Source organism: Schistosoma mansoni, chromosome 3, assembly GCF_000237925.1.
Source record: "Schistosoma mansoni strain Puerto Rico chromosome 3, complete genome".
Lineage (NCBI taxonomy): Eukaryota > Metazoa > Platyhelminthes > Trematoda > Strigeidida > Schistosomatidae > Schistosoma > Schistosoma mansoni.
This window is the reverse complement of record NC_031497.1, coordinates 23,541,098-23,556,597: the sequence shown is the minus strand read 5'-3', so window position 1 is coordinate 23,556,597 and position 15,500 is coordinate 23,541,098. Positions and strand designations below refer to the sequence as shown.

Below are 15,500 nucleotides of genomic sequence, written 5' to 3'. Positions count from 1 at the left end.
GCTCATTAAGTGTTCGACATTGGATACTGACCACGTTGTTTAAGTGGACTTGTTTAGCTGCAGGCTTTCTGTCATGCATCCGCACCATATCACGTTTCAACACGGCGTGGGACACAGCTCCTACGTTTCATTAGCCAGCTTATAGAAAAGGTCCTCGATATATTGGTAACGAATCAAATATATCTTTCCTGCCTCTTCTCGTCTGACTTCTGATTTCTATCTGACTGGGAACAATCGAATATAGAAGGTGCTACTGGTAGCTAGTTGTAAAACTAGAACATCCGTTGCATCCTCAAGTCCATTATTTCATTCAAGAACTTGAAATCTTTAGATCCTAATGTTGTGGTAAAACCCACTGAGTTCTCAAGTAGTGGGGATTACTGGACACAGACTGCCTATACGAGGATGTTGTAAATTGCTAATAAGAAATGATAATTCTTCATATGTACCTTGTGAATTTTTAGTTAGTGAAACAGGACTGTCCATACTGGGTTTAAAAAATCTGAAAAGACTTAAAGTGGAATTGTCTCTACTAGTTTCTACAGAGAATTCTGATGCTTTACTCAAGGATTTGATAGCTGTGTGTGCTAAGTGTAGTGGAGGTATGAAAATTCAGCCCATAAAACTTCAAGTACAGGGTGATCCAGTCTTTCTTAAAAGACGAATAATTCCTTATGGTCTTCGAGAAGCAGTACATAAGTCACTGAACGATTTGTGTGCGAAGGGTATAATTGAACCGGTTCAGCCCTCAGCATGGGGTACTCCTATTGTTACGCCATTGAAGTCGGATGGCAAGACCCCTAGAATATGTGGTGATCACAGATTAACACTGAACTCTCGTTTGTTGAAGCAAATATGCACGACGATGGAGGCTGAAGATATTCTAAATCGACTTCATGGTTCTAAATTGTTCTCGAAAGTCGACTTGAAAGATGCTTATCTTCAAATCCCTTTAGATCAATCTTCATCTATCTTGACAACAATTACCACTCCTTTTAGTCTGTTCAAATACAACTTCCTTCCATTTGGTCTTAGTTGTTCTCCAGCCATATTTCAGGAGGTTATGAATAATATAGTCAGCGATATTGAAGGTGTTGAAGTTTATCAAGATGATCTCATTGTTCATGGTGCTGATAAAGTAGTTCATGACCAGAGACTTATTGCTTTATTGCGTCGTTTAATTGAGAAGAATATTACAGTGAATCCAAATAAATGTTCATTTAGTGTATCTAGTTTTGAATGCCTTGGATACCTAGTTGATGGTAATGGTTTTAGACCGGATATGAAACGACTAGCCCCACTGACAAATGCACCGTCTCCAAAAAATATCACAGAATTACGTTCACTAGTGGGTGCTCTTCAGTACTATTCTCGTTTTATTCCTAATTTTTCTTGTGCCAACTGTTTATTTAATATTTTGACATCCAATTCATTCAAATGGGGTGAAGAACAAGAGTCATGCCTACGAAGTCTGCTAAAGTTTCTTCAAAGTGATGCTGTTCTTCGAACTTACTCACCCAGTGTACATTCTGTTCTTATTACTGATGCATCACCTGTGGGTATTGGTGCAGTTTTGGAACAGGAAGGTAGACCAGTTATCTGTGTTTCACGCAAACTTTCTGTTTCTGAACAAGGTTATTCACAAACGCAGCGAGAGGCGTTAGCTGTGTTTTGGGCTGTTAAAAGACTTCATAAATATTTATTTAGAAAGAAGTTTACCATTGTTACTGATCATGAAGCTTTAAAGTTCATTTATCATCCTGAAAAATCCTTAGCACGTTCCTCAGCTGCTATGGTTCAACGATGGAGTATTGCTTTGAGTGCTTATGACTATACGATTCAGCACAGGAGTGCAAAACAAATTCAACACGTTGACTACATTTCTCGACAATCATTTCATAGATTTCCTGTCTATTATTCAAAGCGGGACGAGTTATCTACTACTCCTGACGGTATTTTGTGTCTAAATGATCGTGTTGTTATTCCTCCTTCATTACGCAAACCTGTCCTTGATGATCTTCATAGTGGACATCTAGGTGTTGAGAAAATGAAGTCCTTGGCAAGACTCACAGGTTATTGGACAGAGATAAATGCAGATATATGTCGTACAGCAAACAATTGTGAGAAATGTCATAAGCTAAAAATTCAGCCTTCGAAGTGGCTCCATGGCCAGTATCGTCTGAGGCCTGGCAGAGAATTCTTGCAGACTACTGTGGTCCATTTCTTGGCAAATACTATGCACTTATAATTATTGATTCTTTTTCTAAGTGGCCTGAAGTTTTTTTCACTTCACCGAATTCTGACTTCACAATTCAAGCATTAAGGAAGGTGTTTAGTCGAGGAGTTCCCATGGTGTTAGTGACTGATAATGGCTCTCATTTTGCTGCGGATGCAGTCACTAATTGGTTGAATGGTATAGGGTGCAGACATCTGTTTACGGCTCCCAGGCAGCCTTGTTCTAATGCTCAGGCAGAAAATTTCGTAAGAACATTGAAAATTGCTATTGATTCTATTGCTGCTTCGACATTTAATGAATTGGAGAGGGGAGTAGATACATTTCTACTTCAATATAGAAATGCTAAGCATTCTGTGACGAAAGAGACTCCATCAAAGCTAATAAAAGGAAGAATTCTCCATTCGAACATTAGGTGTTTGGAGTCTGCGGAGGTTACGTATTATCGTGGGAATGATCTTCGACCAGCCACGGGGATCGTGGTGAAGAATGTTGAAAAATCTATGGTGCGAATTCTGGATATCAATGACTTGACCATACATAATCGACACGTTGATCAAATACAATACCAGAACCCAGGTGAGTCTGCTCCAATTTCCGTTGTTAATTCTAATACTAATGAGTGCATTCTAGATAATACAGAGTCTACATCCAATACACCGTCGGACAGATGTAAGATGAACTTAAGAAGAAGACGTACAATCGATTACAGACACTTACACTCCGATTCGAGCTGCGGCGGATGTGATGTTTAAATAAATCAATGACTTCTTCGTATTGATGACTGTTGTAATTTTGAATTCCAAATACAATACATTCGTTCGGGCTCATTTAATACTTCTTGATTAAATTGCGTCATTCCTGGGATTACTAGTTTATACTACAATTTCAATACTTCTGATTATCATAGTTAATCAGTATTTATAGCCAAATAAAAATAAGTTACAGAAATGTGATGAATAGCATAAGAAGTGCACATACGTTCACTTAAAAAGGAGTGTAAGTTTATAAGTGAATATTATAATATCCACCTTCAGGAAGATGGTGTAGTGAACAAGAATATCAACTAAAACACTTCTGTTTGATCCTTGACAGTAAACTCCATCTGTACCCATTCTGGAGTTGCTGCTTGTCTCAAGTCCGGTTAAATGAGTGTTGGGCATGGGGTTACCTACGCAGTCCCATAGAAAACAATCTTGCTGAAAAGACGCTAACCAGAAGAAATAATATAAACCATTTAATCTCTACCCTGGAAATTGGAGGATATTCATTTAGAAGAATTGTGGTGCCTCATGGTGAAAGCCGAGATTCTATGGAAGTTAAAAGGCCAATGCCAATGCTTCTTCATACAACCAAAGCATTAATTACCATAGGTACATGAAATGTCTACACGACGTTAGAGAGAAGGAAGACCAATCAAATAGCTGAGAAATTAGGCGATACAAGTTCTCGGTTCTTGTAATAAGTAGAATCCATTGGACGTAAGCTGGACAGAAATGATTGACTTCGGGAGAGATGCTGTTGTACTATGGTAATGAAGAAGAAAATGCTCCGCGCATTGTAAGAGTTTCACTGATACTCTCGAAAGGAACAAGAAACTCACTTATAGGATGGGAGTCTCATGGATCCTGTATCATCAAATCATCCTTCGAAACAAAGAAGAAGGGAATCACAATGAGGGTTATCTAGTGTTATGTACGCACACATGAAAGCAACGAAGACGACAAAGATCAGTTTTACGAGAGACATTATTGTGTTGTACAGAAGTGCTCAGAAGAGGACCTGACTATCTTGACGGGAAACCTAAACGTCAAAGTCGGAATGGACAACATTGTGAATGAAGATATCACGAGGTAACATGGAGTGAAAGGGACGAGAATGGTGAGAGATTTGCAAATTTATATGGAATGAACAAAATGTTGATACGTGGCATAATATTCCACCACAAGGGCATACATAATGCTACATAGGTCTCACTGGACAACACTGCTGTACGGAGCCAAAACTTGGACAACTACTACAATCATTATCAATAAAGCACAGGTATTTATAGACAATCATCTACGGATGACAGTCCAGATCCTCTGGGAGAAGACCATCAGCAATAACCTACTAAGCCGAAGAACAAATAAGCTTTTAGTAGAAGTGGAAATTAAAAAAAGACACTTGTAGTGAGTAGAATAGGTACTGCGGAAATTATCAAACTACATCATGACGAAAACATGAACTTGGAATTATGAAGACTTAAGGAAAAGAGGTAGACGAAGGAATACATCGCAAAGGGAACTGGATGCAGACATCAAAAGAATAGATAACACTTGGAAACAACTGGAAAGCAGAGCCCAAGAAATAGTTGGTTGGAGAATTCTGATCACCGGTCTATGACTCACGAAGGGTAACAGACGTAAAGTCAGTAACTAAGTAAATTGTCAATCTCTGTTATTTCAATTCCCATTGACGGTAGGAAAATATCATGATTATCGAATTAAAATTACGTTAAAATAGACTACCTTAACATTCGAATCACCCACATATAATTGTGAACAGTAGGTATATATTCAAAATCACCATTGAAATATTGTGGATTGAAACCGCCAAGTACCAATTCACCACCGATTGCTGAGCCACTTTCCCTATCAACAAATAATGAATATGTGTCTAATTATTGATGGTTTTTCCAATATAATTCACTGACAGACAAGGTTATTAGCATAAACTTTAGTTGGCTGTTTGGACACGATCTTACCTGATGTAAGAATCAACCACAGTATATGATCATGTCATTGTGTAAATGTGTGTGGGACAAAGAATTCAGTTTGTAAAGTCAGGAGATGATTGTGTATTTTTCACTGTCTTTAACGAATACGCTTTATATAAAATTCTACACCGTTTGGGATATAAAATACATTTATACTATGAGAAAACAGAGTTTATCTGAAAAAATGTGATGTATTTCCACCAAAGACATCAAACAATGTGATGAAATATGAACTTGTTTTTGATTGAGATCATGAACTGATTGGTGTTTGACCACCAATGAAAACCTGGATGCACTGGTCTAACATCAATCGATTAATGATCTGAAACGAAAAACTAACAATCTCCACAAACCCGTAATCATAAAAATCTAAACTTGTCAAGGTATTTCATTTGAAAATGAACCATAGTATATTTCGCCAAGTGAAGTCAATTAAATGAAAGTTCAAATAAACTGAGTAATAATTGTCATACTTGAAAGCATGAGACAATTGAAGCTAGACCACCAAGGAAAGCCTGAAAGCACTGGAAGGTCGTTTCGTCCTATTATGGGACTCCTCGGCAGTGCGCATCCACGATCTCGCCTCGAGGGATTCAAACCCAGGACCTACCAGTCTAGCGCCGTAGCACTTAACCGATAGACCACTGAGTCGACATCCGACGGTGTGATAATTGTAAATAAAGGAGAGAGAAAATTAACGTAGAATGGAACGAATAGGAAATTTTCACATTATCATAGGTCATAAATTGGTTTTAAGGATTACTAGGACAAATTCAAAGTTACTGCAAATTGTTTCTGTACGTGTAATAGAGTTTTTACTTAGGTAGTCTCCGTGGCTTTTATTAACTTAAGATTCGGTCTTTGAACATTTCTGTACAAGATTTTAAAAGTTGTATTGATGTCAGTTTAACTTGAGAAAGAAGCTCTGCATCTCAGGCTTTATTCCTCATTTGCTCATGTCAAAATTTCTGATTTATCGATCAATACTGAAATCGAAAATCCCTATGGTCCATTGAACCCTATTGTTCTGACCGATCCAGATGTGAGAAATTGGTTGTTATTCTCAACCAATTCCATCGTTCGCATATCAGACACAGGCATATTTTTACTTGTACACATTGAAATGTCTTACAAACACACAGTACAAGAACAGATCTTGTGATCTTTGAAGCAGACAAAGGTTTTAGCATGGTTGTTATGAATAAATATGACTATGAGGTAAAAATGTTATCTATAAGTGATGAGTAGCTGATGGATATTTCATCTAATATTACCGATAGATTACTGACATCCAGAGTCGATTCCAATCTAATGAAGCGCCTTAAACTTAATGTCATAAACAAAGAGGAATTGAATGTGCTGAAGCCTACCAGTTCTGTACTCCTCAATTGATATGGATTACATAAAATTCATAAATCTAATAATCCATCATGATCAATATTGTTTATACGTTGTTCACCTATAAGTATACTAGCAAAATGATTATGGAATAGCTAAACCCGATCCGTGAACTAACTGATGTTTCCTATGACTTCAATAATAAAGAAAAGAACGTGTATTATTTTGACATAATCACGCATTTTATGAATTTGCCTCGAAACAAGACAGTTGTTTCCATTGTGATCATGCATCGAGTAATTCCCTCCTTGCTCCTATTCGATCAACGATTTAAAGAACTAATTTTATTATGTGCACCAAAAGTTCAATCTGTTCAATATGTAATATAAACCCACCGATTTAAATAAAATGAAAATATTGGATCCATATTCACACCATTTGCCAGTATATTCGGGAACATCGGAATGTTTCCATATTTTGATATCCTCCTACTCGACATGCCAATTACTCCATCATATTTGTTAGTGATGTAATCCAGACTAAATATATTCCTCATCTCAGCAAACGCTTGATTCCGGATCACCAACGAGTCTATCTGCAACACTATTTTATTTCAAAACATTGTCAATTCTTACTCTTATAGTGTCTACACTCCAAAATCCAGAGATATCACTATCCAGATATCTCACTTGAAAACTAGAACCATCTGCTACATAAGTCGATGATTTCGAACTATCGTACAACCGAAACATCCAACAAAATATATCAAGAAACCAACAATTCCTTGAAGCGAACCAAGTGTCAGTTGATTCTGTATCGAATAACACTCGTAGCTTTTGAGGTGGAGTTCCCACTGATATCTCACCATAATACTGAAACTAAATTGAAAGAATATGTTACACTAGAGATTTCGACAGTTTTGTTATATCCAAGTGAAAAATTAATAACAGGCAACTTATGAGATCTATTAATAGTAAAATATCATGTATTTATATATATTCCTATTTTGTAACTGTCCAGTAACTAGATTATGTATATCTATATTCCTATTATCATAAGCTTCATTTTGACCTATGGATTATTATTATACGACTTACTGTTCTTAAATTATACTCAGCTTATTGATTACTGTATCCCACGTTCACAGCCACATTTGACCTGATAATGCACAAATATTATTTCCTATTTTATGATGTTATGCGGTTTGTCTGGTATATAAACTGAGTATGCTTGAAATAAATGATTCGCATTTTAGTTGCTGTAGTTGGTGTTCTGGACACAACTGGAAGGGCTAGGCGGACAAGGGATCAATAAGGACTCTAGGCTACTCATACTTGTCAAGGGTCATTTTTTGGCACAGTGCTAAGATTAAACAAGTCGTATTTTGATTTGTGGATAAATGACGTTATAAAAAGCCGGGGATAAAATAATAGCAAATTGGCGACGGGGAGTTGGCGAAAAAAGTACAATTGGTGACGTGATTTTGAAAATAAGTTAATATTATTTTTATTAGGAGTAAAGAAATGGCGATCTCTTTGGGACAGTTGCAGTTTGTAATACAGCAACAGAAACATCAACAACAACAGCAGATGTTAGCCTCTCAACAGAAATTCCTGGAAACATCTTTGGACAAACTATGTTTCCAACAAGATATTCCAGAACATAAAAGCATAGAGTCATATCTCAATCCAGTTTCAGTATTTATTTTGATGAAGACAGTGGTCACACTTTTGAAGCGTGGCTTTGCAGAATTGAAGATATTTTCCGAGTGGAATTCGCTGCTATGGATGACGCAAGGAAAGTCCGGTCGCTCTTACAGAAGTTTGGTCATAATAAGCATTAAAAGTATAAAAACCATATCCTATCTTAACATACACGAGAAGTTGATTTCGATGAAACTATCAACATTTTAAGTAAAATGTTTTGTGAACAGATGTCCTTATTTCGTATCCAGTATAATTGTCTGCAGGTGACTAAAGAAGCTGATGAAGACTATACTACGTACGCCGGAAGGGTAAATTTACAAGCGGAATGAATTTAAGCAAATGTGTTAACCAATGATCAATTTGAATGCTTATTATTCATTTCTGGTCTGAACTCTCCCAGAGATTCTGATTTTCGCATAAGAATATTATCCCGTATGGAACATGAACAGGAAATCACACTACAAACTGTTACTGGTGAATGCCAACGATTAATACATTTAAAACGGGATACGGCTATGCTGGAAACCAAAAGTGTTGCGCCATCTTATCATTCTGTTCATGCTGTTAAGACAGGTCAACGTTGAAATAGTACCAAAGGTTATAAATATCACTCGAAAATTCCTAAACCTTCAACTAAATGTTGTTATTGTGGAGCGTGGCACTTCTCAAGATTTTGCCGGTTTAGAAATCGTAGATGCATTATATGCAATAAAGTCAGTCATAAAGAAGCAGTTCGCTAAACTAGAGAAAATTTGAGTTCGAAGCCAACGAAGCGTCCTCACCACTATCAAAACAAGTATATAAACAGTATATATTCTACACTGAGTCTAAGCATAGCAGATAAAATAAGGTATTTGGAATTTATGGTTAATGGTGTTCATGTTCGACTACAATCGGTACAGCATCAGATATCACATTGATCTCTAAACAAATAAGGAATTTAATTTGTTGTCCGAAAGTATTACCAACTGAGTATACTGCACGGAATGCATGCGGAGATATAATAAAGCTTGTTGTAATCATAAAATGCTCTGTTAAATTGCGAGATAACTACTTCACAGGGAATTGTTATTTAACGAACAGGCATGATTTAGTTTATTTATTTTATTTTATTTAAACAAAAAGCACCGGATAAATATGCGCCTCACAAATCTCATTTGATTTGTGTGAGGGCTGTGATACTGCCCAGGTGCCCAAACTGAAGCAGGTGGTTTTATTAGGGGGCCACACCCCGAGCCTTTGACCTAAAGGTCTGATCCACAAGGCAGTGGAGCATCGTGAGGAGATGCAGTTCCATGGTAGCCGGTGACCAACAATAAGTTCATACGCCATTCGTTCCATTAGGATCCTGGAGCCCATGTGCACCATTGGTTTGGAATCAGGTTTTCCAACTTCCATTGGTGGATCCTCCACATCCACCAACCCAGTTAAAGCGCCGGACATTCGTTTTTCGTCCTCTCACTTCCGTAAACAACACTGTGGCCACGAGAGGGCAGTGAGTAGGACTTCCCTGACAGAGGCTATATATTCGCGTGGCCATGTGAGAGCATTTGGAGAGGGAGAGCGAACTCTCCCCACTCTCGGCCGTACCAGGGCATTTGGGGGCGCATGATTTAGACCTTATTGGTATAGATTGAATAGATAAACTGAGTCTATGGGATGTACTATTGAGTGAAATATGCACGATAAAAAAAGCAAATAGTCTTAGACATCCGCCCATAGTTCATGTAACTGTGAAAGCCATACCGATAAAAGACCTTTTGCGAAAATATAAAAACTTGTCCCAGAATAAGTTGGGATGCTGCACTATTGAGAAGGCAAAGTTATACTTACGGTAGGATGTAAAACCTATTGTTTGTCCAAAACGTCAATTCCACATGCAGCTATTGATAAAGTTGACAAAGAATTAGATCGACTAGAGAAACTCGGTGTTATACAACCGGTTAATTATTCGGTATGGGCAGCACCAATTGTAGTAGTGCAGGAAGCGAACGGAACTATTCGCCTGTGCGCAGATTTTTCAACAGGATTAAATGATGCTTTACAAAATCATTCATATCCACTTCCTTTGACAGAAGATTCATTTATTAAACTATGCGGTAGACGTCATTTTTCCAAACTTGATTTATCTGAAGCTTACTTACATGTCGAAGTTGACGAAGATTCGAGGGAGTTATTAACCATTAATACCCACCGTGAACTCCATCAGTTTAACCGATTACCGTTTGATGCAATGCCAGCTCCATCAATTTTCCAACAGACAATGTTGTCTAACCTCGAAGGTGCAGCAGTTTACTTGGATAATATTATAGTTGTTTCTTCTTCTGCTCACGAACTAATGCGTCGGTTAGACGTGGTGCTTCATAAAATATCGCAAGGTGGATTTCAGTTACAGAAAGAAAAGTGTGAATTTATGCTGGAGTCTGTTAAATATCTGGGATATATATTTGATAAAGATGGTCGCCGGCCAGATTCAGATGATATAAATGCTATCGAAAATATGCCAAAACCGACTGAGGTTACAATCTTTCGTTCATCTTTTGGGATGATTGGATATTATAATATGTTTGTACCCCATATGTATAAATTACAACACCCGTTAAATCAACTTTTGATGGCTAATGCAGCATGGCACTGGACAAAGGAATGCCAAAATTTTTTCGATGAAATATAAAGGATTTCATCTTCTAAACCATTGCTAGCTCATTACAATCCGAAGCTTGAAATAATTTTGGCCACTGATGCTTCCAACTATGGAATTCGAGCTGTTATCAATCATCGTTTTCCTGATGGTAAAGAAAGGCCAATTGCTCATGTGTCCGAACTCTTAAACCCAGCTGAGTGAAAGTATAGTTAGATTCAGAAAGAAGGATTAGCTATAGTTTTTTCAGGGAAGAAATTTCATAAAATGATTTATGGTCATCGATTTACTCTTCTAACGGATCCCAATCCGCTTTTACCCATATTCGGGTCGAAGTCAGGTATTCCTGCATATACAGCGAATCCATTACAACGCTGGGTTATTACATTACTTGCTTACGATTTCGGAATTCTATATAAATCAGCTGAAAACTTTGAACGAGATCATGTTGTGTCTCAACTAAATGATAATCAGAAGCGGGAAAGCGAAGATTCTATTATTGCACCGATATCGTTGGAGGAAGATATCCACCAAATACTACAAGTTGCTATAAAAGCAACACCATTATCCGCTGAAGACATTAAACGCTATACTCAAGAAGACGACGAGCAGAAGCGGATTATGAGTTACCTCGAACATAGTTGGCCCGCTTATATAAACAGCAAAAACATTGAACAGTATACTCACCGACCAGTGTTCTGAAATCGAGTGATTGTATCCATAAGCGTGAGCCAAGAGGTGATGTTGGAACTGTACGCTTCACACCCAGTGGTAGCACATGAACGTGGTTATTATATTGGCCGAATATTGATGATCAGATAGAAGAATATGTTGGGAGATGTTCTGGATGAGCAAAAGCCATAAAAGCCCCTCACAAGATAGAAATGCAGAGCTGAGGAACAATGAAATATCAGTGGTCGATAGTACATGTGGATTTCGCCTGTCCCATAAACGGCAAACAGTTCTTGGTGATTGATGATGCCTTCTCCAAATGGTCAGAAGTCCACTTCATGAAGCTACTGTGGAAAGACTGAGACAAGTACTAAGCTGCTTTGGTGTCCAGACATATTGGTGTCCGATAATGAACCACAGTTTACCTCGGCTGAATTTTTGAAGTTCTGCATTGCGAATCCCGTTAGGCATATATCAAGACACCTCCATAATATCCACAGTCTAACGGTTTAGTCGAGAGGTTGGTGTACACGTTTAAAAGTGCACTGCTTAAAGGCGAGGTAGGAAGATAAATAGAAGAGATAATTCAGAGTTTTACTAACCTAACGTGCAACACCCAACCCAGCAACAAATAATCAAGAAAGTCCAGCAGAAGCAATTTTCGGAAGAAAGATTAGAATACCTATAGAACAAATGAAACCAAAACCTAAAGCCAGCCTCTGCAAGAATAATCAAAAGGAACAATAATTCAAAAAGCGACATAGTTCATTACCCAGAAAGTTCAGTGTGGGACAAACGGCAAGAGATTTTCTGGGAGCGAAGCCAACCTGAAAGTTTGCCATCATAATCCGGAAAAAAGGGAAAGTCATATATGAAGTAAACGCCGGACAAAATATATCGATGAGACATGCAAACCAGATACAGCCAACATGACAAGAGTGGGTGGCAGGAAGTGCTATAAAGTCGGATATACCATTTGACATACCAACTGAATCGGATAATGAAATTAAAAAGGACCCGAATAACAATTGGACTTGTACAACACTCCAAAACGGTCGAATTGCATCAGATGGAAACCTACTCGTATAAAAATAAATCCTAAGGATCGTTATTATCCCTGAAACCGCAAAAAAAGTGGAGGTGTTATATACTAGTGAAAACTAAATTACAGGTAACTTCTGAGATCTATTAATAGAAAAATATTATATAAATATATTTCTATTGTATAACTGTTCAGTATTTAGATTATGTATATCTATATTCCTATTATCATAAGTTTTATTACACGGATTACTGTTCTGAAATTATACTCAGTTTACTGATTATTGTATCCCACGTTCACAGCCACACTTGGCTTGATCTTGCAGAAATATTATTTCCTATTATATGGTGTTATGCGGTTTGTCTGTCTGTCTGGTATATAAACCGTGTATGCTTGAAATAAATGATCCGCATATTAGATGCTGTAATTGGTGTTCAGGACTCAACTGTAAGAAAGTCGTGATATTTCCTGTTGCTTACTAGATATACATTAAGGTAGATTTCAAACTATGAATACGATTAATACACTTACGTTTTCAAAATTAATCAGTTGTTCTGGTGTAGAAGTATTTTGTTTATTCCACTGATACATGGAGTTTCTCATTGGAAGGCTTAAAGTAGATCGTAAAATGTGCAAGCAATGAATTGGATCTTTCCAACGGGTGGAGTGGAGTTTTCACAATCTCACAAAGTAAATATGGTAGAAAATTGACAATGATGAATAGAATCATTGAAATGTATTTGAGTACTCTGAAACGTAGTGATTTCTATGTAATTTTTATTTTGTTTTCATCATGTTTTATTGACACAGATGTATCAAATTAATTTGAGCATTGATCATAAACAAAACTCAATTACTGGTGGTAATACGATACTTGTTTAATGTAGGCGGATATCATCAATAAAATGATTCAATTTACAGTTGAAACACACTTTTATTTGTTTGTATAATTGTAGGATGGAAACAGATTCTAATGTGTATCAATAATATGATGGTTTGAGTGGGAACTCCAACGCAGAAGCTTCGAGTGTTGTTCGATACAGGATCAACTGACACATGGTTTGCATCAAGGAATTGTTGGTTTCTTGATATATTTTGTTGGATATTTCGGTTTTACGATAGCTCGAAATCATCGGCTTATGTAGCAGACAGTGCCAGTTTTAAAGTCAGTTATCTTGATAATGACTACTTTGGATTCTTGACTTTGAAAACTTTAATTTTCATCAAGGACCTACTTTTTAGTAGAGCTTTTCATCAATAGAACCTTTTCAAGAGTATATTTAGGAATATTAAAATATCCCTTTATTACTTGGACATCCATGTACTCAACATGCGAATTACTCCATCATATTTACCACTGAAGTAATCGTGATTAAATTAACTCCTCAATTCAGCGAACGCTTGATGCCAAATCACCAATGAGTTCATCTGCAACACCATTCTATTTCTAAACATTGTCAATTTTTACTTCCATAGTGTTCACACTCCAGAATGCAGAATGATTACTATCCAGATAACTCACATGAAACTTAGTAACGTCTGCTACATAAGCCGATGATTTCGAGCTATCGTAAAACCGAAATATCCAACAAAATATATCAAGAAACCAACAATTCCTTGATGCAAACCATGTGTCAGTTGATCCTGTATCGAACAACACTCGAAGCTTCTGCGTTGGAGTTCCCACTCAAACCATCATATTATTGATACACATTAGAATCTGTTTCCATCCTACAATTATACAAACAATAAAAGTGTGTTTCAACTGTAAATTGAATCATTTTATTGATGATATCCGCCTACATTAAACAAGTATCGTATTACCACCAGTAATTGAGTTTGTTTATGATCAATCCTCAAATTAATTTGATACATCTGTGTCAATAAAACATGATGAAAACAAAATAAAAATTACATAGAAATCACTACGTTTCAGAGTACTCAAATACATTTCAATGATTCTATTCATCATTGTCGGTTTTTCCGTAGCTTTTGAGGAGCAGTTTACACTGATATCTCACCAGAATATTGAACCTTAACGGAGCGATAATGGAAGCACGAAGATCACATAGTATGAGGTGATGTCAGAGTGATCGAGTTGTTAGTTATATCTAGCTTTAAGTTTGAAGTTATTAATCCCCTAGGAAGCTTATATTATGGGAACATTTTTTCATTTCCATATGTTTACAAACTTCACCAATATGTAATGAAGTTTCAATTGATGGGAAACGAGTAAAATTTATTCTATGCTAATTATATTTTTATACAAACTTTATCAACTCAATCATCATTCGTTCTACAATAGAATCATTGTTCTGATCGATAATTCACTCTTCTCATTGGCGGGCATCATTACGTCCATATATCAAAAAGGGCACACGCAAGCAATCGATATAACAACTGGCACTCACACGTTATAACAACTGGCGACGGGGTAAATAAAAAAATGGCTCTAACTTCCGATTAATTTCAGTTGCTAATCCAGCGACAAGAGCAGCGTTTTAGAAAGAGTCAGTTGGATTTCATTGACAAGTTACATGCAAAGCTGCTAAATCACCCATGCTTCGGGGGTGCAACGAAAGTTGATGCATTAATTTTTAAATTGCGTACAGAGCTGGAAATCGATTGCAGAACGAATGAATATGCCGGGGAAAGCCTCTATGAATCCGTGAAAAACAGTAATTTAAGCGCAACAGTAGCAGTCATACATGATCAGCCCAGTAGTCCAGTACTGCCTGTTTCAGAGACATGTCCTATAAACGGTCCAAATCCTATTATCCTCGAAAAAGGACGTGCAAACATTGGATTATCCTGTTCACAGAAAGACAGTGTCTTGCTAAATTCCTATGAAATTGCTGCGGTATCCACCCACGAAGAAACGGGAAACGAATCGAACAGTATAGTGAATACAGTGGCGCCAAATGAAACTAGTCATGATGCGAAAAAAGTTTCTAATGAATCTAATGATCAGGATTCCCTGATTGTTCTGCCATATTTTGATTATTTTGATGATTCATATGTTCCTGTCGAAATCTCTTATAAAAATGGGAGAAAAATGTCGGATGCATTAAATGATAATCAAGAATCTAATACGATTTTCATAGATACTG

The 15,500-nt window shown here is 37.0% G+C and overlaps 2 protein-coding genes across 2 annotated transcripts in view; both read right to left on the bottom strand.

The window, feature by feature from the left end:
• Nucleotides 1-4,739: 4,739 nt before the first annotated feature.
• Smp_136840 (subfamily A1A unassigned peptidase (A01 family)) lies at nucleotides 4,740-6,885 on the bottom strand (the record flags this gene model as incomplete). The annotated part of the gene is made up of 2 exons (XM_018799714.1): nucleotides 4,740-4,866; nucleotides 6,725-6,885. The coding sequence occupies 2 exons, from the start codon at nucleotides 6,883-6,885 to the stop codon at nucleotides 4,740-4,742; spliced, it is 288 nt and encodes a 95-aa protein (XP_018651475.1).
• A 6,006-nt stretch (nucleotides 6,886-12,891) lies between these two features.
• Nucleotides 12,892-15,500, bottom strand: part of Smp_136830.1 (subfamily A1A unassigned peptidase (A01 family)) — a gene marked incomplete at both ends in the record, with an annotated part of 55,335 nt that continues 52,726 nt past the window's right edge. The window contains one exon of the mRNA XM_018799710.1: nucleotides 12,892-13,000. Coding sequence (XP_018651472.1) covers nucleotides 12,892-13,000 — 109 coding nt within the window. The remainder of the gene's footprint in view (nucleotides 13,001-15,500) is intronic.